The sequence below is a fragment of the Penicillium paradoxum genome, assembly GCF_028828445.1.
Source record: "Penicillium paradoxum strain IBT 22861 chromosome Unknown utg000002l_segment0_segment0, whole genome shotgun sequence".
Classification (NCBI taxonomy): domain Eukaryota; kingdom Fungi; phylum Ascomycota; class Eurotiomycetes; order Eurotiales; family Aspergillaceae; genus Penicillium; species Penicillium paradoxum.
In genome coordinates, this window is record NW_026643180.1 from 1430289 (window position 1) to 1454914 (window position 24626).

Here is a 24626-nt window from a genome sequence, read left to right on the forward strand (position 1 = left end):
GGACCCGGCAGCATGTATGCAACCCATCCCAAAAGCAAGCATAAAGCGAGGTTTCACCTACTCCGTACATAGACTCATCACAAAGATGACGGCATAACAAGGATCAAACCTGCATCTAAGACCTGCATTAAGACAATCGGTGATGCCTAACGAGCCTGACAAGATGACAATGCAACTCCATACTTTTCCAGTCCATGTTACAATAGAAATAAGCAAATATGCCGTTCAAGGTAGATATATTACCACTAGATCGTGTATCTCTATATCCATCAAGAATCCAAAAAAAATATCATAAACCCGAATCGCCAACACAAAACCAGGGTATTCATAGTTCATTTAAAATATTCCCGCGAGGTCCAAAACGAACTCCCAAACGGGTCATGCAAGGTGCGAAATAAATTCATTTCGCACCAGAAAAAAAGAAGGAAAAATCGCAACCGAACACCGGGGACGCCTTTGTGGGTCCCATGTCATCTTTTGTGAAGGCCGTGTGTTAAAATATGCTATGGCGGAAGAGGGGGTGGTGGAAGAAAAGAAAGTGAGAGGGGGTGTCGTGGGAAGGGGCGATCTAGCAATGCTGCAATGATCTAATTTGTTCGACGAATCACAAAGACACCAAGCTCAATACCGTCGTGAGGCTCATTGTCCTCACCGTATCGTCGCTTGCGGATGCCGTCGCAGATCTCACTCAGGAGCCCGGAGGATGTGACTTCCTTGTTGCACATCATGCCCGAACTCATATTCTTGTGCATGCGGCGGCTGTTCTGCCAGTAAAGGCTGAGGGCCGCCTTCATGCGGGCCTTCTCTTGGTGGATGAACCATTCAGCCCAGAGACCACGATCGAGGTGTGTGCTGCCACGTCCTGCATCGGTGACCTGGAATTGGGAAGAGGAGTCACTATCGCTTAACGCTTCGCAGAGTGCCACAAGGTTGGCTTTCATAGTGGCGAAATCGTCCATTTGAGAGACTGTCGAGAGCTTGCCGAGAACACGACCCACATCTGCAGACAATTCATTCACCACAACAAGTTGACGGAGGAGAGGGTCGAGGATGGGGCCCAAGTACTGGGACTTGAAGGTAGAGGCACCCTTTTTGGTCGGGTACACGAAAAGGAGAGAACCACCATTTGGAGATAGTTCGCTCAGGCGGTCAACAAGAAAAGACGGGCGGGTGTGACAGAACAGGTCACGGTATTCTTGGGCCGAGGATGGGGGAAGATATCGCTCGAGGACCGAGATGTGAACGCTGTGAGGGGGGACAATAGGCATCGGGGCGTGGGCCATATGTCCTTGAAGAGGCCCATGGTAATCATGGTAAGCACCTACAACTGCTGCACTTGAGAAAACCGTTGTGTTGAAATAATCCTCGGCGGCAGTCGGAGAGCGAGGAGTGGTAGGAGGAGAATGGGGCAGGTTCGAAAGGCTGAATTGCTCTGGTACGGCATGCGTGACGTTGATATAGGGGGATTGGCCAGGTTGCAAGTGGTTGTGAACAGCCTGAACGATGGAAGCGAAGACACTGTCGGGTTGAGGTGACGATACCGACTGATCCGATGTTCTGGGATATGGAAGAGTCTGAGAGACGATTTTTACGGCTTCGCCTCGTGGTTTGGAGAGAGCAAGGGATGACGCTGGAGGGAAATTAGTGGATCGATCCTGACGCACGGATCAACGAGAGAGCTTACCAGTCAAATTGATGCCATGATCCAGCCATGAACCTATATCCTGCTGGCAGTCCATTTCGTCCCGAGGTCCAGGGCTGCCTCCAGAGCTAGAGGACCTGTGAGACGACCCATCCGATGGATTGCTGAATGTATCTGAAGCACCAGTTGCAGAAGAGTTGTCCACGCTCGGGTTGTGGTCCATCATGGCCATAGGGCCTGGGTGATGGGAGTGAGCATCGAACAATAGCATTTCAGACTTGGGATTCCACGCAACGTGGAGATCTTCCTCTGGTGGTGTTGGGGGTAAGGTAGCGGGGTAGTCAGACTGATAGGAGGGAGTGCTCCAAGCCGGCGAAGCAGATAAAGGTCTCGGCCCGCGAGACACAGTGGTTGAAAGACGAAGACGAGAGTCTGCCGACCGAGTACGAGACTCTAGTCGATACGGCGATCCGGGCGAGGAACCGCGTTGATCCCACGACTGAAAGTTCACAGCAACACTACTCTTAGAGAGAAATCGGGACACGGGTGACGGTCTTGTACGAAGAGATCCTTGTGAGGCTCGCCGGCGAAGCTTAGCGGGGTTTTGGGTTTCTTGTGTATCAGTGCTATCAGGAAGGTGTACTGTTGAGTCGAGTTTCACTGTTGGTGGGACATGCATGATGCGATCGTCAGATGTGGGAGTCATGAGCCAGTACTGTCCATTGGATGAGGAATTCATCCAGTCTGTGTTATCCCGTGGACGGTGTGAGACGCCGGTCGGCATGGATCATATGTTGTCGAAGTATGAGGATGGAAGACCGAGGTGATGAGAGTATGTCGAAGCGCCCCGTTGGGGTAGATGAGATTCGAAGAGGGAAAAGAAGTCACAAGGAGATAACGAATATTTGGGGGAGGGGAAGAAGAGAAGAAGGGATAGAAGAAGCAAAAGAGGGCGTGAATCGAATGGAAATTGACGGATGGGAAGGGACAGGGTATAGGGTACTTGAGTCCAATATGGGCAGACGGGCATAGGAGCAGGTACTAGGTACCAACTGGGGCAAGGATTGGGGCCAGACTCTTCAGCTCGGGAGAGGTCTAGACCTCCAAGTCATCGAGTCATCGGGTTCTGGTTTTTTTGGGTTCTGGTTTTTTTTTTATTTGCGGTAAGGGATATATAGACCCGGGTTTGTTTCGGTTTATCATTAAGAAATCCGATCTCTTTCCTCGACTCCCTTATATACGTCAACACCGACATAAGCTGCCCATGAAATGTGCGATGTTGAAGCTAAAAATGTGCAGTCTAGAGCGACCGGTGGCTTCGTCTTGGCTCCACCGGGAGGGGGGGAGAGGCGATCACTCTCGGTACTGCATCGAGTTGATGAGTCGGACACAGTCTCCAGACATGATCCAGACAGTATTCCGACAGTATTCCGACAGTATTCACACAGTACTCCGTATCCAGGCAGTATCCCAGCAGTAACCCTAGCAGTAACCCAGCAGTATTCCAACAAAGTATCTCGAAATGAAAGGGCCTCATTACCCGAACCAGACTCGAGCATCTAGGCCGGTGGACTACCTATCGTAACCCGCCATTCAGGCCCAGTTTGGCCCAGTTTGGCCCATTTTGGCTCTTCAAAGGCAGCTGGCCTGATGCGGTCTGTCCAAGCCTCCCGTTTCACAAGTCGCCAGTACCATAGAACGTGCGTGGATCATGGGTCTGGGCGAGGTACCGAGTACTCGTCCGTTTCCGGGCAATCGCCACTGAGGGGTTGGGCATCGGCACCCTCTCGAGTCCAACGCACTTCTAGAAGTCCAACGCGAATGATCGTCTAATGCAAAATGCCTGTTCGCAGAAGTTCGCATTCTAGAGACCCTGGAATCCTGCCATCTGACAGGCAACCCCATATTTCCCAGATTCAGATCCTGTCCGATCTGGACGTTGGGACCGTTTTAATTTCCACCGTGCACTCAGATCTGGTTCACTTCCCTGTTTCCCTCTCCGGATCCCTCCACCGGGTCTCACATAAAGTGTCTTTGCCACGGGATTTGATTAAATCGTGGTCAGGGATGCCAATTCTCAAGTGACATGACATGTGTGGGACGTGGAGATGCCTACGGAGTACGTGGATCAATGTCGCTTAATCTATATAAGCCCTGGAACCATCAAATGGGATATTACAGGTACACGTCAGCTGATGTGTTGAGCTATCTGGATGACGGAGTAGGTACTTTGTGCTCCGTACAGAAAAAGAATACGGTGAGCCACACGTGTACGGGAGATGAAAATTAAATTATATGCTGATTCATTGATATCCAAACGTGATCGCCAATCACATCATTTCCGTCGGCCTTATGGACCGACGCAGGCCTATGGACCGACGCAGGCCGAGGGAGTGGGACACCTTATTGCATATGCTCAGATCATCCATGGTCCTGGGTCTGGGTTGCATTATGGCATCGGAGTCGGAATCCGCGGAGACCCTTGCAGATCCCAAATCTGGTCTCGGTCGCGTGGAGGCCTGGCAAGGGCGTGGAGCCCAGATGTCAGTGTCATAGAAACCCGGGAATCGGCATCGGTGAATCCCGGGTATTATGGTAATTCAAGGTCTATGGACCATTGTTGGAACCCCCGAGTGGATCACTCAGTATATTGATGAAAGGGCCAGGTCCATCCAGGCTCGGTTGACACGGAATGAAAGCTCGGGTGAGGAAGGGGAAAAAAATGTATATGATACCGAGGGTCGGCACCATAATCCAATTATGCCCCTTCACGAAGTCAGCGACCGGCGGCGCGACTTAGTCGCAGTGGTGCAACCAGCCAGTGGCTGTCTGATCTCCTGCGAGCAATTCCATACTAGCGAGGAACGGTATTTTTGCTCCTCACGAGTCAGCCGCACCTGTTTCCGCGCGAAGCTAGATGGCTTCAGGGGGATCGTGCAGGTGACGGAACGATTGGCATAGACAGAAACGGAGGCCATCGTGTGAGACGAATTCACCCGTCCCGGATTGTCGAGCGTCGCGCTGAGCTCGTAGCACTGGCGAACAAGTTGCTGCACACCATCGGTGAGACGAGACGCGCGCTCCTCGATATCCGGCCAGAACGCATCGCCCCAGAAGGGGTCTTCACAGACGGCTGTCTCGAGCGCGTTCAGCCAGCACTGGAAGCCGGAGCGTGGGCCTGCGAGTTGAGAGGCAACGGTTACAAAGCGGATTGTCGGCTCTGAATGCAGCACGTGCTGAACGATACATGCTGGGCAACGGGCCGTAAGATACCAATCGTGTTCTTCGGTGAGGATGCAGTTGAGCCACGAGAAGGCGCTGCGGGCTTCGCCGCGGAAAGCGCGTTCGGGCTCCGCACCTTTCTGGCTCGGGAGAGTCCGGGCTGCGACGCGCTCGGCTTGGTGATTAATTAGGAAGAGAGGCACGAGAAGGGTATGGATGATATCGCGATGGAGGCGGAAGGTCTCTTGCTCGGAGGAGGTGCAGGAGTGTCGATGGCCGGCACAGAAACTGGGTCGCTCTCTACCGCATTCCTGGCGGCGGAGTTGTTCGCGCATCACACGGAAAGCTTCATTGCGCTCCAGCTCGATTTGTTCGTGTCGGGAGATGTGGAAAGGAGAGGCCATTCTGTGAGATGTGTCGAGATATGATTATATTTTCCTAGCAGTGTCCGGTCTTGTTTTTTTTCTCTCTTCCGCAGGATTGAAACGATCGACAGTGGTATAGGGGGCTTATAGAACCATGTCGAGAATCATCGAAAAAAATCTTGTAGAGTGATATAGGGCAGAGCAGAGTTAAATCCAGATAAAGTATGAGAGTAAAGGGTCCACTGAATGAAGTCCTCGACTATCGCCGGATGCGGGCTGGATATTATACGTCGTAGTCCCCCCTTTGAGCAAACGTCATGGGCCACAGAGCTCTCGTTTTGGGAGGGCCAGGGTATCGCCCAGACGATCCTAATGGAGGGGATCCACTAGCTGACGAACACTCTGCGTATGTTGACGATCATTGGCGGGCTTGTCGGAATGGGGTGGAGGTGTGGAGATTGGATAGGAAGTCTGGACTGTTGCATCTCCCATGTCAGAATGTTTACTCCGTATGGAAACCGGAGTATAGGATCTATCTTCTGCGAGAGGCGAATTAACCTAGGTAATCGATGTAGCATATTACACCATTTTACTACAATCCTACACTGTTTTCTTTCTACCACAAAGAGAAGCAATGGCAATAATAGCCAATTTCCTGTCTCGCAAGGGCCTCGTTCTAGCCCTGCGTAGCGACCGCCCAAAACCGCCCAGTGGGGTAATGTGGCTGTCTCGTGGGCGAATTTAAAAGTAGTCGGGCTGCATAGCTAGCGTTGATATTGTTTATTGATATAGAATAGGGGGCCTGTTCTCCTTTCAGACACCCGATATCTCGGTGCCCAACGTGTCTGGTGAACAACGAAGATGATAGGAATAAAGAAAGACTATCTCGGCTCGAAGAAAAAAAAAACACATCAGATTACATGCCGATCGATCCAGCGCTGGCCGTGTGCCAGGTTTTCAAGGTCCGACTATCTTTCCCCGTCCATTGAGAGTGGATATTAGGGGGTTGTGTCTTAAGTCTAGAACAGCAGTGATTGACAGGGTTTGAGATGAGGGGATTGCTTTTTTCTGTCCAACATCATGCTCACACGGTGATACGGAGTACGGAGTACTGAGCAGGCAAGTTATCTTAAAGTTGTATATTATAAACATGTCACAAGCCTCAAAACAATATAGAGTATTTTTAGTCGGGAGTATGTGTAGGGGGGGAATGTGTTGGGGCCGGTAATTAGGGGTCTCGGAAATTGTGGGATTCGTTAGCTTTGCAATCGCCGATACTAGAAGCCCAAGGTTTTGAGTATGTGCCATCGGACCGCACATCTTCTCCCTAAGTTGTCCATATACCGATGTACAGGGCGATCTAGGTAGTCTAGATGTACTCCGTACAGAGTGCTCCATGTGGGTGATATCTGCAGGTGATATGCAGGACGTATTTGCGATCGAAAAGGGGAGTTAGGGCTCAACCCCAGCGGCTGTGCGTTTACCCGGACTCCCTACATCCTCCTGGAGTACGGAGTACAAACAGTCGATATTGAAACCTGCTACTCCGTACTCCGTACAGATGTAGGAATACAACGGTCTCACCTCCTGACTCTTACCAATTGGGATTATCTCAATAGATCCGTGGCACTTACTAAACTAACTCAAATATGACTATCCCTGGCATGTTGCGCGAAATAGGAGCCCAGGAATGAAGCACGCTAGTTGGAAGGATACCCTGCAGATAATTTGGTTGCTACAGTCCCAAATCAAGGAAGTTGGACCGTCCTTTGAGTTTCAAATTCTCTTTCCAGTGCCCCCTTTGTCGTTTGTTATTCGTAAAGTGGGAATTGCCTGGCCTTTGCACCTGCCCTAATTCATTGGGGCAAGAGGGTCTCCCACATACCTAGAACTCCTCAAGTTTCCTTCTCTTCAATTGCGATTTGACCGATCTGCGATCCTCTATTTTGTAACCGTTACTGCCACAGAATTAACCATGTTATCTTCCCTGGCACTTTCGGCAGTGCCATTGCTGCTCGCTGGCTTGCAAGCCACAGCAGTGGGTGCCGTCCCGTCCATTTCAGCTGTGGGGTCCAAGTTCTTCTACGAGAATGGAACACAATTCTATATCAAAGGTACTCTCACGACAGCCTTACCTTGACAGCCTTGGCAGTGTCTGACTCCGACAGGAATTGCTTATCAACTTACCCCAAGTGACCCACTTGTTGATACTGCCCAATGTAAGCGTGATATCGCCCGGATGTCGGAGCTGGGCACCAATGCGATCCGTGTGTACCACGTGGATGCCCATGCAGACCACAAGGGCTGTATGTCCGCACTGGCCGATGCAGGTAGGGTCTCTTAGCTGGGAGGGGTAATGATGTATACTAATCTGAGGTCCAGGAATTTACTTGTTCGTCGATCTGGACACTTTCAACACTCAGATTGAACAGGTAGGTCCACTTCGATCTGCATGTGGATCAGCTACTGACGATCACAGACCGAGCCTCACTGGAACGAGACCCAGTTTGATCGCTTCAAGGAAGTGCTCGATGAGTTCCAAAAGTTTGACAATACCGCCGGTGTCTTGGTCGGAAACGAGGTCCTTACCACGGCTGATGGCTCGGCCGCTGCTCCTTACGTCCTTGCCGCTGCTCGCGACATTAAGGAGTACCGGGACAAGAAGGGCTATCGCGAGATTCCCGTTGGTTACTCCGCAGCAGACATTGCAGATCTGAGACCCATGTTGCAGAATTACATGGCCTGTTCCAAGAAGGCCTCCGAGCGCTTGGACTTCTATTCCCTGAACGCCTATGAGTGGTGCGGTTCATCCGGCTATGAGCAATCTGGATACAACATCCTGCAAAAGAACGCCACGGATTATCCGATCCCGATCTTCTTTTCTGAGACTGGCTGCAACACTCCCGCACCCCGCACTTTCGAGGATCAGGCTGCTATCTTTTCTGAGCACATGTCCGACACTTGGTCTGGATCTATTATCTATGAGTGGATTGAGGAGACCAATGATTACGGTCTGATTAGCTATGGGCCTTCGGTCGCAGCCTCGACTGCGACCGCAAGCACCATTGAAGACGGCTTCACGCGAAAGGGTACCCCAACACCCGTATCGCCTGATTTCAACAACCTCAAGTCCCAGTGGGCTACTTTGCACCCCACAGGTGTTGCCCTTTCTGCCTACCGCAAGAGCGTATCCAACATTGCGGCTATTGAGTGCCCTGCTTCCACCTCTGGCGGCTGGGCGATCGACCCAAGCTCGCCGCTTCCTACCTTGGGACAAACTTATAAGAAAAACTCCGATTCCACATCGACGACTACAGGCAAGGAAAGCAAAGCTACTTCAACCGGATCTCCCTCTGCATCGGCAACAAAGGAGGGCGCTGCCCACGCTGTAGCCGTCGGCTCGCCAGCCACCGAGCGCCTGCTCGCTGGATCGTTGGTGCTGTCTGGTTTGTTGGGCGTGGTTGCAGCCTGGCTGTGATTTGATGATTTTCTCCTCGCCTGACCCTCGGCGGCGACGGCTCGAGTTCATGTATTGATATGCATACAGATTTGGGATAGACGAGTTCGACTGAATCACTGCATCATATGTCGGAGTCGGCGTGCTGTGTCTGCATACAGATTATGTTATCTCAGGTCTGTCTTTCACGAAGAACGAAGTGTACACAAGAAATGAATTATTAGTTACTGAATTGAAGACTGCGGTCAATTGACCATCAAGAAATTATCGTACATCTCCAACCCATCTAATGATTAAACGTCAATCCTTCTATCCCTGTAATGTTCATATCCAACCCTGGGAGATATAGCTCAGGTGGAACCTGTTCAACCTCCCAAGCCCCCTTACCTTTTTTCTGCTTTCCTTCATGGCCATTATCATAATCATCATCCTCAACAATACTCTCACTCCCACTCGCGCCATCCGAAAATCCAAAATCAAACTCCGAAGCAGACTCCAACGAGATAACAGACACAGCTCTCTGTCTAACACCCTCCCCAACTCCCACCTTCTTCTCCTTGTCCTTTTTCTCCTCCATTCCCCCATCCTTCCTCGGACAATGCAAAAACCCCTCCCCCAAATTCCCCTCTCGAAAAAGCCTCCTCAAAAAACCTCCTGACCTTCCTAGCAACCGGCCTCCTCTGCCCCTCGCCATCCAGCATCGCCCGCACAACAATCAACATCCGCGGCACAACCCAGAACACCCGATCAGACCGACGATCCCGCCGACACCGCTTCATCGCATCGCCCTCCAGCAGCGCAATCCACGATTGCACCTGCACGGCATTCCGCGCGAGATGGAAGGACGCATCTGCTATCCCGCCGCCGCGGCCGGCGGAGCGGTTACGGGCCGCGCGGTGGGCGCTGAAGGATGTGAGGGTTCTTTTGTGGAGGGTTGTGAGGATGTCGAGGGTTATTGCTGCGAGGGAGAAGACGTCAGCGGGGGAATTTGGGGGTTGGGTTGTGTTTGCGCTGTCTGGAGGGCTGGTGCTTGGGGTTAGGGATTGGGTGGATATGAAGTGGTGTGGGGATGGTGGAAAGAGGGACGAAGGGGACGTTGCTGGGTTGGAGGATGTTGAGCTTGAAGTGTTGGAGGTATTTGAGGTTGCGGAAGAGGAGGTTGTGGATGTTGAGATTATTGATGGGGGTGGGATGGTTCGTTTGGCGCTTCGGGGCCAGAGATTGGAGATGTGTTGCTTTGGATGGATGGTTGGGTTTGTTGCGTAGATGGAAGAGGCGGAGGATGCGCCTGATGAGGAGGAGGATGAGAATGCGAGTGAAAACCGGGATGGTGAGCCTGGTAGCCCGATTCGTATTACTGTGCCCTTTGAAGTTGCGGAATCGGGCCTTGGATGGTCTGGAGATGGAAGTGGGCTTTCGTTCAATGGGGCCAGGGCTATACGGGCTGGTCTTTGTTTGCGCTTTGTACGTCCGCCTGAGGGGAGTAGTGTTTGCACTGGGTGTTGGGGCCTTTGAGCTGATGCTGCTGGGGTACGAGTCCAGCGCTCTGGCGCTGAGTAATTGTATGCCTCGAGATCGTTGACGTGGGGTGGAGTCAGGAGCGAGTCGAGGGCTTGGAATTGGCCGAGACGTATGTGGAAGTTTGCGTCGATCAAGATATTGGACGGACGGATTGCGCCGTGGGAGTGACCACGAGCGTGTAGCCAGGAGACTGCAGATGCGAGACAGTGTGGCCAGGTGATCAAGATCTGAAGGCGGTGTTCTTTGGCGAGTCGTTTGAAGGACATTGGCTGGTCTGTTAGGAAGCTGTGCAGGTTTCGGTCTGCTGTTGTGCCGGTGAATAGCACCGATACGCTATCTTCTTTGAGATATGAGGCGTATACGGAGATAACATGTTCGTGTGACAGCTTTTTCAGATCGCGGATTTCAGCGAGGACCTCGCCAGCCGAGAAGAAATGCGGTGCGCCGCCGACCTGCACTTGGGTTCGCATGTAGACCTTGCAGACCGAGCCGGCGAGGATCACCTTGTCGACGGTGTCATCACGACCGTGGAATTCGCTGCTGGTATGGGTGCGCACAGCCTCAACGGGGACGCCCTCGTTCTCGGTATAGACGACATGTTCTCCCTCGGCAATGCCACGGACTAGAAACCGCCATTGTGCATGGAAGAACCGGGTATCGAGGTCAATGTCCTCACCATCGGGAGAGAGGTATAGGAGATCAATACTGTGCTCGGCGATGGGTAGATCGTCATCGTCGCACGATTCATCGACTAACGCGAAAATCCGATCGGGGATCCCGATAGAGTCGAGAATGAGAAAGACGCGGCCGGCTTTGGTCAGGATCCATTCCATATATGTTCCACTGGTTAGGCCTTCGCCCCAGTCGGGCAATTCGAAAAGGCGCGGGACATTCTCTGGTCGTAGACGACTGATGATATAACTTGCATTGAGGGTGGACTTTATGCGCTCTTCAGGCCACCATAGGGAGGTATGCTCATGGGAATGAGACATGCTGGTATGAACTGTAGAGAGTATTGAGGGATAGTACATGTTTGTGAGATATGGCTTCTAATATAACGTATAGAATCATAGATATCACCCCGGACAATGCGGCTGTCAAAGCCCCCACCCCAACGCCTCGGTAGAAAGAGAGTTGCAGCGAACGATGAATGTTTACTGGTGAAAAGAACGCTTATCTTGAAATCCGTAAGGGGACGAGCAATATCTGGTCAATAGCCCGGGGATTCATATAGAAGTGTCAGGTTAGAGTTCCAACCTTTGACTTGAGAGGACACTATGTCAGATACTCGGAGACTATCCACTCAGGGTACCTGAATACACATATATGCAAGCACTCCACAAAGTACTCCGTACAGAAGATCAACCCTGCAAGTGGATGGGATGATGCATCGGCTACTGTCACCCTGGGCAGTTCCAATCAGCGTTGTCTCGGGCCAATCTAGGGCTTCGGGCTTATCTACGGGCTTTGGACGAACAGATAACGGATCATTTCTCGACAATGGCCACTGTCATATGCATTGAGCGACTTAGATTCATGGGCAAATGCGGCAAGATCGCAAGGAGTTTCAATAATTGTATTCTCTTCGGGCAAGGCCCTGGCTGATCCCGGAACCCGTCCAGTGCTTCATCCAGGACGCATGTGATGTTCCCGAGTTCGCTACTCTGTACATTAACAAAGACAAAGAACCTTCCATAATGGCCTGGTGCTCTGTTATTCTTCACGGAAATCCAGAGATCGTCCCTGGAACCCATTAACTCCGGTGGCGCTCGATAATGGAGTTGACCAGCGCCGTTGTAGACAGCCCTTCAGTCATCGGGATAACTTCGACCCGACCGCCCTGAGCCTCCACTAGTCTCTGCTCTGCAATCTCAGCCTCTTGGTCGGCCGCCGATAAAACCAGAACATCGGGATGGATCGCCTGGACAAGATGGAGAGCATCATCTTCGTTGAATATGACCACGTAATCAACACAGGCAAGTGCGGATAACAACTGTGCGCGCCTGGTCTCCTGAACGATAGGCCGGCTGGCCCCTTTTAGTCGTTGAATCGAGGCATCGGACCTGATCCCAACTACAAGCCGATGACCAAATGACTTGGCTTTCTGAAGAAGGTCGATGTGGCCCATGTGAAGAATATCAAAACACCCACTGGTGAACACGATTTTTAGATTTGTCGTCTTTGCGAACCGAATCTTTTCCGTGAGTTGGACTGTGTTGAGAATCTTGCCCAAAGTACCCGTTTTGGCTTTATCTTGCCATTCTTTCACTTGTTCCCAGCCAGCCATCAGTTCATCCAGACTTATCGCCGGAACCCCGAGTTGGGAGGCGGCAATCCCGCGAGCCAAACTTCCTGTGTGGACCGCTTGCAAGATGGACTGTCCTGTAGAAAGCCCCCAGATCAACCCTGCCGTGAAGCTATCGCTGGCTCCACGGATATCCTTGAGGACATGGCCTGTCTTTGGGATGATGATCTTGTTGTTTGTTACATAAAGACTCTGTCCCAGGGATTTGTGCATGACCACAAGTGCATCCAGTTTGTTTCTCCCCAGCAAAATGCGCGCCACGGCATCCATTCTTGCTTCAATCCCGGTCGTGAGGGGGGAGGGAGGGAGGTTCAATTCAGCTGCGGCCAACATCTGCATATCGGATGCAAGCAATGTAGCGTCAGAAAACCGGGCGAGACTCCTACTGTCCTTAGTAGTGACAATGACGCGCTTGTTGTCTTGTTTTGCCAACGAGATGATCCTTTCCGCCAGGGTCGAATTGAACGTGCCCATTCCATAATCAGCCAGCACGATGCTGTCAACGGCATGCAAGGATTGTCGAGCCAGTTGTATCAATTCGTTTTCAATCATCGTTGATAGTGGAGGTGGGGCTTCCGCATTGAGCGTTAGGAGTCGTTGACCGTTACCAATGAAATCAGTCCTCATGGCCGTGCGTCGACCCGGAACTACCAAGAGTCCACTGATATCAATACCGCACTGGTTCATCTGATTCCATGTGAACGTCCCTGCTTGGTCTGAGCCAATCATCCCAACGAGAAAAACACGCATACGGAGTGCTGCGAGACCTCTGGCAATACTAGCTGCGCCGCCAGGGAAGAGTTCGGCGAGTTTCTGTTCGACAACTGGAGTGGATGCCTCAGCGAGACGAGAAACAGTCCCGTGAATGTATTGTTCCAGGGTAACATCCCCAATGATTAGGGCCGAGGCTATCCGGTCAACTTCCATGATGCTCAAGTGCGGTTCGTGCGATTGATATGGCCTTGTTGAGATATGGAATCCGAGGCTCGATCAAGTGCTGATTTGGCACAACAAACAAGAAACGATGTTGAGAGAAAGTTCATAGGCGTGCAGAGAAGGGAGAAAGGAAGGAATCTCTCTGAATTTCGTTTGTTTACATTACCATGTCACGCATTATCAACGTGTTTGACGTGTCTGCTTCTTCGATTATGTCGTCGGACTGATCTATATACTAGAATCCCTAAAGATGTCTTAATGTTTGAACTCCCTAAGCCCCCCAACCCTAAATGACCCTAACATGATGAGATATCCAGTGGATTCTTTTGAATTAACAATGAGAACCCTTTGAAGTTTAATACTTCGAACTCTGAGATTATCCTCTGTCCGCCTCTCTATTCACCTTCATCTCCCATGTTTTGAACTCGAGCTCCGAATTTCTGAACGTATGTAACAGCCCGCGCAAAATGACACCGCTCCCTCCTCTCCCTCTCGGCGACCAAAAAGGTATTGTGGTCAACATACCTAGGTATTCCAGCATCATTTCCGTCAATATGGCGTCGCAAAATGATCCTGATATTATCATGTAGGGAGATACCAAGCCCCATTGGCCCCTGCGACTCCTAGCTAAGCCTTACTAGACTAGCAGTGGAAGGGGACGAGGACGTGAACGTAGATAGGGGCATGGACCGATGAGTAACAGAAGATAGGGAAGACTGCAACAGCACTGGTTGAATAATAAATCTAAAGATGGTGAATCCTAGCATTTGGGTGTCAAATATATGTGCATAGATGGCGGTTAGGTAACGGTCATTCTCAGTGGATTTAGTATCAGGGCGAACAATAGAACATTGCATACCTATATTCATCTTTTGTTATTCGTCCCCAATCGCCTTTCAAGATGGATTGTGTTTGGCGCAACAATGGTCCGAATCCGATATAAGCGCTCTTTCCAAGTGACCTCCTCCACCGTCCAAACTTGGAAGCTGCTTCTCCCATCTCTCCGAAGTCCGCCTATCCCCCCTTCGATTTGCATCACCATTTCTGATTTCGAACATCCCACCGCCTTCATTACTCTTCCAACATGATCATTGTCACCGGTGGCGCCGGTTTTGTTGGCTCAAACATTGTTAAGGAACTCAACAACAGGGGTTTCACTAATGTCGTGGTGGTGGACGACATGACCGATGGATCAAAGTTCCGCAACCTGGTCGACTGTAAGGTTGCTGATTATATTGACGCCACCACGTTCCGTGAGGCCATCCGTTCTAAGTCCTTCCATCACCGTCCCCGCGCTATCTTCCACTATGGTGCCATCACCTCGACGACCGAGACAAACGGCAAGAAGATGATCGACGCCAACTTCACCTACTCCAAGGAGCTCTTCAACTGGTGCAAGGAACAGAGCGTTCGCTTTATCTATGGTTCCTCTGCAGCCGTTTATGGGACTGGTAAAGTCTTCACCGAGGGAGACTCCCACGAGGCCCCCGTGAATCTCTTTGGCTACTCGAAGATGCTTTTTGATCAGTACGTCGTGAAGAACATCGACGCTCGCTCACCTCAGGTTGCAGGACTGCGCCTCTTCAACGTCTACGGACCCGGTGAGCAATACAACGATGCACGCCCCAGCGCTGTCTACCAATTCTACGAAAAGCGCAAAGCCTTCAAAGCCATTGAGTTGTTTGGCGAATACGCTGGAGTTGAGGCTGGAAAGCAGATGCGTGACTTCGTTCACGTCCAGGATGTTGCTCGTCTCAACTGCTGGTTCCTTGATCACCCCGAGATCAGTGGTATTTACAATGTCGGCACTGGGGCTGCCAGCAGTTTCCTTGACGTTGCCACAGAGGTTGCAAGCCATTTCGGAAACCCCGAGGGTTACATCAAGTTCGTTCCTTTCCCCGCTGAACTGAAAGGCCGCTACCAAAGTTACACCTGCGCTGATATCTCCAAACTTCGTCGAGCTGGATCTGGTCTGCGTTTCCGAGATATCCACGAGGGCATTAGGGATTACTTGGAGTGGCTTGAGGAGCACAAGGGTGTGGACCACTAATTGTATTTCCGTCAACTGTGTTCATTGCGTCTCGTCTGATACCCCGGGACCTCAGTCAATGCGGTCAAGCTTCTCCGTTGTCATGGAAGTCCCCCCTCGAAGCTTCATTTATGAATGAAGATCATTCACATCTACGATGGAAAAGAAGTGCAAAACAAAAGAAACGAGCAAAGAAATTCAAAAAAGAGAGCACAGAGAAAAGAGGGAGGAAACAAATCAGATTTAAATGGCCAACCCTTATGTTCTCGACAATGTCTTCGTGCCTAGGTTGAGCATAACCTATCTCTCCAGGAGTTTCCATATTAAAATAGTGACAGCCTAGGTAGCCCAATCTCATTCAGTGGCAAAGCAATCTTCAACTAAATGCACAGTCCCGATTGAGTTCTTCGGACAATTGCCTTCAAAAATTGATTCTCGCTTGGGAATCAGAGTGATGGCTATGTCATTCTGAAGTAGCAGAATCCTGTCTATATATGTGAGAACATGTCATATCGGCAACATCCCAGGATATGCCTTCGGTGTTCTTCATCTTCTGCGCTTGTACCTCGGCAATTCTTCGGCCAATCAGCGAGACAGCGCGGGGCATCAACGGTTATTAGAATGAGGTCTGTGGGGTAAACAGTTGACTCTGAATTCGCTTTTCATTTCACATCGCATCTCTCACAGCGTCCGTCATGACAACGTTGACGGAGAGCAGGTCTTCTCTCCCAAGACCCTCACACCAACTCGAACTGGAGGAGCCCCCAGATACTGTGGAATTTGTTAACCAACAACTCGAGCCAATCGATCATGGCCCTGCCGCTTGGAAGCTGCTGGGAACAGCATTTGTGTTCGAATCTTTGTTATGGGGTGCGCACCACGTCGATTCAGATACCAGCAAATAATGACATATCCCAGGATTCCCACTTTCATTCGGAGTTTTCCAGAATTATTACTCGGAGCTTCCCGAATTCGCCGGCAATCCCTATATCTCCGTCGTAGGCACTGTTGCTTCAGGAATATCCTATCTGGGAGCGCCTCTCACGGCCCCTTTCATCAAGCGCTTCCAAAAGTACCAGCGACAGATGATCTGGGTTGGATGTACGTACCCATCCACATCTGGTTATTGAAGTCTGTATTCACAATCTCCCAGGGCCAATATGCATCCTGGCACTCATCTCCGGATCCTTCGCCTCGACTCTTGAAACCCTCATCCTCACACAGGGCGTAGCTTACGGTCTCGGCTTTCTCATTTTCTACTATCCAATCCTCAACATGGTGAACGAGTACTGGGTTGCTCGCCGTGGAATGGCATACGGACTCCTCTGCAGCGCATCGGGGGTATCAGGTGCTGTGATGCCATTCATCATGGAGAATCTATTGAACAAATACGGTTACCGAACCACACTGCGAGCCGTGGCAATAGCACTTGTCATACTCACAGGGCCTTTAATCCCTTTTCTGAAAGGACGTCTCCCAGCCTCCCGGTATACATCCACCGCAAACGCCGCAGCAGACTGGAGTTTTCTGCGAACGCCTGTGTTCTGGGTTTATTCGGTCTCGAATGTCGCCCAGGGTCTGGGATATTTCTTCCCTTCGCTATACCTGCCTTCGTATGCTCGGTCGATGGGACTGAGTAGTACGAAGGGGGCTATGCTTCTTGCTTTGATGAGCGTGTCGCAGGTGGCCGGCCAGTTCACCTTTGGCTTTTTGTCGGATAGAAGGGTTTCAGTGAATATTCTCATTGCGCTGTCGACCGTGGTAGCAGCGGTTGCCTCGTTCACTTTATGGGGACTGGCTCGTTCCATCGCGCCGCTGATCGCTTTTGCCTTGTTGTATGGCTTTTTCGGGGCGGGGTATGTTTCGATGTGGGCGAAGATGGCTAGCTCGGTCACTGCTGACCCAACGGCTACTTCAATGGTTTTTAGTCTGCTGTGCTTTGGAAAGGGGATTGGGAATGTCTTGACAGGGCCTCTCAGTGCGGGCTTGATATCGCGGGTGGTCGCGTTGGAGAAGTATGGGCTGGCGAAGTACATGTCTGTTGTTGCTTTCACGGGCGGTTGTATGGCCTTCAGCGGTGTTGTTGTGTGTTCGTGGTATATAGGCAAGCGTGGGATGAGTCTGGTTCGGTAGATACAGGTGTTGGGAAAGAATTGCCTTATATTAGCCAGCTTCTTCGGCAGGTCCCTCGCATTTGTTTGCTCAGACACCTGCTTGTTCCTCTATGCAATTTGAGGAATTGTTTGATATAAAAATGAGGAGGCTAGAAGATATGACATTCCTCCGTCTATATATGAAAGGGTTGCCAATACACCATACTTTGTATCTCTCTCTTCTCTCTCCATCTCCCTTTTCGTGTGTTTTATTTTTCACAAGCCTGTTCTCAATCTTCTCATTAAAATATATATAGCGAAACTATCGATCCAGCGAGATCACGCAAATTTCGACGATAATTGACTTTCAGTATGTCATCCTCTCATTCACAGTAATGCCATCTGCGCACCTGGAACCTCGATGAAAGACATGGTCTCTAAATACTCCCCCACAGTCCCTCATAGCCTTTTGGAGATGCACCTCCCAACATCGTCTACCTTTTGTCAGCCTCTGTCTCTCCTATCCCGTCCATCAATCCCGTTTCCAAGTCCAATATACCTCCATATCCTGTTTGAAGAGACCCAAACGGAGCGAGGTATATCTGCACCGCCCGATGACATGCATCCTCTTCCAACATGAAAAACTGCCAGAGTTGCATCACTTTGAATTTCTCTCTGAAATCACCATGGAGATGACTCCAAGCAGCACTTAGCTGTGAAAACCGACCTAATCGACCCACATCCGCATCGATGATGAAACGCGTCTATCCCTGACGACCTCCCTTTCACATCCATCGACCTGAAATAACAGGCCGTGTCGCCTAAAACCATTCAGGGTAGTCCTGTGCATATAGAAACGCACAGCGACTGCTCATCGTCTCCCCTTCTTTCTGTTCCCTTGCATTCTGCAGCCTCTTCCAGCCTGGCCTATGTCTTTTGGTTTTCATTCGGCATGAAGCCCTCACCTCATACATCCTCAAACATACACTACCGCGTGCTTCTCTTCCAATGAGACTCCAGAGCTCAAATGGCGAGTTTACGTTCCTTGCGCTATACAGATAACAGCTCGTGCTTGGTGGTATCTGGCTCTATTTCCAGCCTTATGGGCTCTTTTTTTGTCGGGCTCATCTATGCCTGGTTCTTCGAATCCATTACTCAACAGACTCATAATCGCGAAGGGGATATTGGGGATCAGACTCCGACATGCCTATTGGTGGGCAATTTATAAAATCGACATGTTGATTGGATATCTCAGAAGAATCGGGATTCAACAAATTCAAAAGATAGGCAGCGACAGAGGGAATGAGTGCCGAAAATTCGCCTCGTTCCACTCCACCTCCTAATGGTGATTGCGCAGTGATAAGGGTTGGCGCAGAAAGACTTGATACTATGCTGGATGCAAATTCGATTCAGCACACAGTTCCTATGTCTACAGCTCCTACTTCTCGTAACGTTAAACCCATTACCGTTGACTTGGCCCCTCATCGCGCCTGTCATGCCGGTGAAACCAAAGTAAGGAAAATAGAATCTTGGCTGATGGTGTACGCTTGATTCCTGGCACGGGAGTCATTCATCCTTGTGTACCGTGCACCAAGGGGAAAGGTCATACCATCCCGTTCGGCAGGGAAAAGGCCATTCGCACTCAGCCTGGAGACATGCTTCATAACGACATTTGGGGCCCGATTCCCATTGCTTCCTATGGTGGAGAACGCTATTTTGCGACATTTATTGATGATGTATCTCGTTTTACATGGACTTTTCTACTCAAATCTCGTTCTGAGATTACAGAGTGTTACATGCAGATCGAGATTTATCTTCGTACTCAGTTCAACTATGTTGTCAAGAGAGTTTCTTGGGTGGATTAAGTACTACGACTTGAAAGACTTGAGAAAGGCCCTACAATGATGAGTTGGAGATCATAGTTAGAGATATCCGCTTCTGCTCGCTGGGTAATTCTCCATGTGTCTGTATTAGAGGCTGTGATGGCCGCAAATCCTTATGTAGGATGACTTGGTTGCTGTATAAACCGGTGAAACACTGTAAATAAGGGTATTTTTGATCACATGAGCCGGTTCGAGATTGAGGATTGGGGCGAGCCAACTTGCAGTTAGATTTGGTCTGGGCTATCATCATATTCTCTCGATGGGTTACAATTCTACATACCGAAGCAAAGATACTCGCTGCCCGATAGATTCACACATCGGACACGATGAATATAAACTGCGGGCTGTTGCACGACCGAACTAATAGCCACTAGGGAAGATCTCTACTCGAACACTATTTACAGGAGAGAAAACATCCTAAAGAAAAACAGCGAGATCTATCGCGTGGAATTAGGGAGCGTATAAGTAAAATACAAAGTCTGGGAATCAATTCGCAGACCGAAAACATCCCCAGCCGTCGGTTGGAAACATTCAAGAGCTGTCGGGCAAAAGGAAAAACCAAAAAAGCAGATCTGTACTGTGCAAATTTGTAGCGAGAGGATAAAGAAAGTAAAAAATTCTTCAGATGGTTTACACCATCAAAGTGAAGAATGCGGCGAGAGAAGCCGCCATCAGACTCGAGGCGATCGACACGGTCGATGCGGAATTGAAGACCGGGGATGCGCTGGGCCAGGCGCTGGCGCTGGTACTGGCAGATGGGTATCCGCTGGCGGTCACCCAGGTAGCCGAAGCCGGGGCAGGGACAATGCCGGTGTGCGCTGGGGAGGCGTTGCTGGGGCTGGCGGGGACTAGGCCGACGGTGGGGACAGCGTCGACACCGGTGGCGGTGTTTGTGACAAAGCTGACCTGGGGCACGGTGACGGTGTAGGTGGAGTAGGTGATGGTGGTGCAGGGTTGGGCGGGGCCCGAGGTGACAGGGGCGACGGCGCTAGGGACCGAGGCGCTGCCGACGGCATCGACGCCGGATGGGGGAGTGGAGGGAGCGACTGTTGGGACCAGAGTGATGGATGTTGGGATTTCGGTCACAATGCCTGGGTTTTCGGGGACCCAGGTAGCGCAGATTCCGGTGAAGTAGGAAAGAGCGGATTGGATCTCTCCCTTGGAGGCACCCCAGGCTTGGATGCAGGAAATAACCTTGCTGGTGAACTCGCTGTTGGGGCAGAAGCACGAGGCATCACTGTTGGATGTGCACTCAGGGGCGAGGTCTAACCAGGTGTTGATACACTGGGGCACGGTGTCGGGGCATGACGATGAGGGGACCGGGCTTGATACTGGAGAAACACTGCTGGGCACTGAGGGAGTTCCGCTAGAGGTAGGAATCTCGCCAGGGATAGGGATCTCAGTGGCGGTAGGGACCTCGGTGGCGGTAGCGCTGCACGTGGTGCAGATGGTTGAGACCGAGGTGACTGTGATTGTGGAAACAGTGTTGGAGGTGGTGATGAATGTGGAAGAACCTGAAGTGACGGTGTTGGTCACAGGGCAGGTGGTCTCAGTCACGTAAGTCACAATGGTGGTAGTGGCTTCCTCGGGGATGGTGGGTGTAGAGCTTGCGCCAATGCTGGTGACAGCAGGTCCAGTGGGAGGGGGGGCCGGAAGCGATGCCGGTCTCAGTGGGAGCAGGGGTGCTTCCGGGGGCGACAGAGCTAGGGACGTCAGGGGTAGAAGTGGAAGTCAAAGTCACAGTTGAAACAGTGCTCGATGTCGTGACGAACGTCGACGAACCAGAGGTAATAGTGGCAGTCACAGGGCAGGTGGTCTCGGTCACGTAAGTCACGATGGTGGTAGTGGCTTCCTCGGGGGTAGCAGGAGTGGTCTCGGAGACTGGGCTGGAACCAACTGGGGTAGAGACAGAGCCACTAGGGACGGGACTCGATTCTTCGGGAGTGCCAGAGGGACCGGTGCTGGGAACAACAGTGCTAGCCTCCTCACCGGGCCCAGACGGGACAGTGGTGCTCTCCCCGGCAACAGGGGTGGGGGTGGCAGAGCACTTGGTACAGATTGTGGAGACGGAAGTCATAGTAACAGTCGAAACAGTCTCCGAGGTGGTCAGGAAAGTGGAAGTACCAGAGGTAACAGTGTTAGTCACCGGGCAAGTGGTGATAGTCTCCCAAGTCACGATGGTAGTGGTAAAATCGCCAGGGCCAGGAGGGGTGCCACCAGTTGACGAGGGTGCCGGAGAAGAGGGAGCAGAGGTGATACCAGGAGCCGGGGGAGTGCCGGCTGTGTGAGTGTGAGTACCAGCCGGAGGAGTACCAGCAGGGGGAGTACCGGCTGTGTGCGTGTGAGTGCCAGCAGGCGGGGTACCAATTGTGTGCGTGCGAGTGATAGCGGGAGGAATGCCAGCCGAGGAGCTAACAGGAAGAACGCCGCTTGGGATTGGGCCTTCAGGCACAGAAGTAGAGCTGATAGCAACTGGGGTAGTCTCAGTCACAGGGCAGACAGTAGTCGAGATAGCAATAGTCGATGTCACAACGGTGGTCGAGCCGGATCCAGCAGGGCAATCAGTGACACTAGGCGCGCAGCTAGTGATGGTGATCAAGCTGGTGGTGTACACAGTCGAAGTGGTCATCCGAACAGGAGTGGTGATAGCTGGGGTCGAAGGACCGGATGTCACAGCGGGGGGCTCGCTCGCAGATGAGGAGCTGACTGAAGAAGAATCCCCGACCGAGGATGAAGTCCCGACTGAAGATGAGGGAACAGTGGTGCCACTGCTGTGGGGAGGTACAGCCGATGAGCTGGCAGGGAGCACGCCGCTCGGGCTGGGTACGGGAGGCAAGGACGGCACACCTGTTGCGGCGGGTGTAGTCTCGGTGACAGGGCAGACTGTAGTAGAAATAGCAATGGTGGAAGTGACGACAGTCGTAGATCCAGCAGGGCAATCAGTAACAGTGGGAGCGCAGCTGGTGATAGTGATCAAGCTGGTTGTGTACACCGTCGATGTAGTCATCCGAACAGGAGTGCTCACGACCGAAGTAGTGACGGGAGCCACCGAGGAGCCAGGAACAGAGACTGAAGGGATGACGATCGGGATCGAAGTAGCAGACACAGTCGAGTGCGGCACTGAAGTAGCAGGGACAGTGGTGGCAGGGACTGGCAATGTGGCTGTGGAACCAGGAGTGCAGTCAAAGCCAACGCTGTAGATGCCAAATCCGCAGCTCTCATGTTCGCTGTGGTCTGGCAGCTCAAAGTGCACGGACTTAGCACCACCACACTGATCGTTCTTGACCAAGGTACCGCGAGAATTGCAGGAAGCGGTGTTTCTGCAAGTCGATCCATCGGGCATGCTGTAGATGACGTGCAGATCGGTATCCTTTTCCGTGGCAACGTGGAAGTTGGTCACAGAGAAACCACTTTCATCTGCGCCGCAAGAGAATGAAGGAGCAGAGGAAGGGGGGGCCTCGAGAGCCAGAGCCGTGGCTGGAGGCAGAAGAGCTTCCCTTAGAGACAGTACCGGAGATACATTTCTGGGTCTATAGCCGTGGTCAGTATATAATTGATGTCGATCATGGGTAGATATGCATCACTTACGCCGCGCTTGCCAAGGCCCGAGCCAAAGCCATTGCCGCAGGTAAAGCCAGAGAAGGAGAAGCCACCATAGTGATCGAAAGAACCAGGAGCAAGATCAGTCCAGCTGAATCCTTTATGCTGGTGATCATTACACTTGTTGGGAGATCTACCGGGCTTGGAGTAACACTTCTCAGAGCCCCAGTACTAAGATAGATCACAGTTAGCATGTACATCCAAGACGAGACGAAGGTTAACTTAAGGCTTACCCCTCCGGTAGCTTGGCCTGAGCCAAGAAGAGCGAGAAACGCAATAGCCGAAGTGACCTTCATATTGGAAGGTTATCGGCAACGAGTGACAGGAAGGAGCGTTGCGAAAGTTGTAATAGAGGAAGGAAAGAAGAGCCAAGAAGTATTGAAAGAGAGAAAGAATATAGTGATACAGGGGTCTCAGCAGGACAGGCTGCGATATAGAAAGATGGCACTCAATGGAGCTTGCAATATAAGCTGCGATTGTAGGGATATAGGCAACGAAATAGGCAAATCTTATTATCGCTGGCGACAACCAAAAAAGAAAAAGCCTCAATGAAACTGAACCAATATCAAACGAGAGAGGGTGGGACAAGGAAATACCAGTCCCTGAACGAGCGTCTTTGGTTGGGGACGAACCAAGCAGGCCAACAACAGCCAAAGGAAATAAAAACAATGACGAGAATGAGAGACCTCTAGGGTGTGGGAAGCGTAGCGCTTTATAAACAAACTTGACTAGGGAACGGGTCATGAACTCCTGCAGACAAAGGGCCCGGCTACGAGTAGGAAGCATTTTTCTGACCCGACGCATCCTGGTGTTAGGGGAAACAGGTAAGACATCTAGTCAGGGAGCACAATCATTCCTCCAATCGGCAGGAATCTGGAGGAGAGATGAAACGGTTGTGGTCCCATAGAGAGCGAGCTTGGGGATTCATCCAGAGCGCGGCGTCGATTAGTGCAGGAACAACCTGAAGAGGCTGATGACGAGCCAGTCAGAAGCTACCGACTGGAGCCGTTAATCAGGGCGCCTGCGGGGGTGGCCCAATCCGAGTCAATGCCTCTGCGTCTTGGTTCGTGGGATGCGACTGTGAGATCGGTCGACATTTCTTATTCACCAATGAGCGTCATCGCAAGTAAAAATAGTTGTATGCACATTGGGACAGCGCTTGATCGGCACGGAAGCTTGCATATTGCCGATCGAGAGTCGAGCAGAGGTTCTTCAGAGTTCCTATCACTGCCCCAGTCTATTCCGTAGTTTGTACGCGTTATAGCTGCTAGTCTTTTTGTTGATGCCTTTGTATTTGGTCCCGAGAGGCTTTCTCTAGAGTCCCAATAGCTTGACCCCTTTTTCCAAGAATAACAGCCACCTTCGACGGAGTACGGAGTAGCCCGGTCTAGTGCGATGAACCGGGTGATGGGGCCAAATGCGACCGGTCAGAAAAGCCCAGTCTTTTGGCGTCTCGCCCTGAAACGGAGATCCCCACTCTCTTGGGTTTACTTCTGCTGTTTGCCTGCAGTTCATGCTCTGAGCAGTGAGAGGTTGATCCTTGCCCTCTTTTCCTCTCTTATGCGCGTTGTGA

At 51.4% G+C, this 24626-nt stretch overlaps 8 protein-coding genes across 8 annotated transcripts; 3 read left to right on the forward strand and 5 right to left on the reverse strand.

The window, feature by feature from the left end:
* Positions 1 to 587: 587 nt before the first annotated feature.
* Positions 588 to 2426, reverse strand: N7457_000544 (uncharacterized protein; the record flags this gene model as incomplete). The annotated part of the gene is made up of 2 exons (XM_057171612.1): positions 588 to 1630; positions 1685 to 2426. 2 exons carry the CDS (start codon positions 2424 to 2426, stop codon positions 588 to 590), a joined length of 1785 nt encoding a protein of 594 aa, XP_057035515.1.
* Positions 2427 to 4410: 1984 nt separating this feature from the next.
* Positions 4411 to 5268, reverse strand: N7457_000545 (uncharacterized protein; the record flags this gene model as incomplete). Its single annotated transcript, XM_057171613.1, has 1 exon — positions 4411 to 5268. The coding sequence occupies one exon, from the start codon at positions 5266 to 5268 to the stop codon at positions 4411 to 4413; it is 858 nt and encodes a 285-aa protein (XP_057035516.1).
* A 1936-nt stretch (positions 5269 to 7204) lies between these two features.
* On the forward strand, positions 7205 to 8707 carry gel6 (putative 1,3-beta-glucanosyltransferase; the record flags this gene model as incomplete). The annotated part of the gene is made up of 4 exons (XM_057171614.1): positions 7205 to 7343; positions 7398 to 7559; positions 7612 to 7661; positions 7709 to 8707. 4 exons carry the CDS (start codon positions 7205 to 7207, stop codon positions 8705 to 8707), a joined length of 1350 nt encoding a protein of 449 aa, XP_057035517.1.
* Positions 8708 to 8972: 265 nt separating this feature from the next.
* On the reverse strand, positions 8973 to 11199 carry N7457_000547 (protein kinase domain-containing protein; the record flags this gene model as incomplete). Its single annotated transcript, XM_057171615.1, has 2 exons — positions 8973 to 9272; positions 9346 to 11199. 2 exons carry the CDS (start codon positions 11197 to 11199, stop codon positions 8973 to 8975), a joined length of 2154 nt encoding a protein of 717 aa, XP_057035518.1.
* Positions 11200 to 11960: 761 nt separating this feature from the next.
* N7457_000548 (uncharacterized protein) lies at positions 11961 to 13439 on the reverse strand (the record flags this gene model as incomplete). Its single annotated transcript, XM_057171616.1, has 1 exon — positions 11961 to 13439. The coding sequence occupies one exon, from the start codon at positions 13437 to 13439 to the stop codon at positions 11961 to 11963; it is 1479 nt and encodes a 492-aa protein (XP_057035519.1).
* Positions 13440 to 14532: 1093 nt separating this feature from the next.
* Positions 14533 to 15498, forward strand: N7457_000549 (ADP-glyceromanno-heptose 6-epimerase; the record flags this gene model as incomplete). Its single annotated transcript, XM_057171617.1, has 1 exon — positions 14533 to 15498. One exon carries the CDS (start codon positions 14533 to 14535, stop codon positions 15496 to 15498), a length of 966 nt encoding a protein of 321 aa, XP_057035520.1.
* A 674-nt stretch (positions 15499 to 16172) lies between these two features.
* On the forward strand, positions 16173 to 17610 carry N7457_000550 (major facilitator superfamily domain-containing protein; the record flags this gene model as incomplete). The annotated part of the gene is made up of 3 exons (XM_057171618.1): positions 16173 to 16347; positions 16396 to 16578; positions 16631 to 17610. 3 exons carry the CDS (start codon positions 16173 to 16175, stop codon positions 17608 to 17610), a joined length of 1338 nt encoding a protein of 445 aa, XP_057035521.1.
* Positions 17611 to 20083: 2473 nt separating this feature from the next.
* Positions 20084 to 23109, reverse strand: N7457_000551 (extracellular serine-threonine rich protein; the record flags this gene model as incomplete). Its single annotated transcript, XM_057171619.1, has 3 exons — positions 20084 to 21156; positions 21236 to 22983; positions 23042 to 23109. The coding sequence occupies 3 exons, from the start codon at positions 23107 to 23109 to the stop codon at positions 20084 to 20086; spliced, it is 2889 nt and encodes a 962-aa protein (XP_057035522.1).
* Positions 23110 to 24626: the final 1517 nt, after the last annotated feature.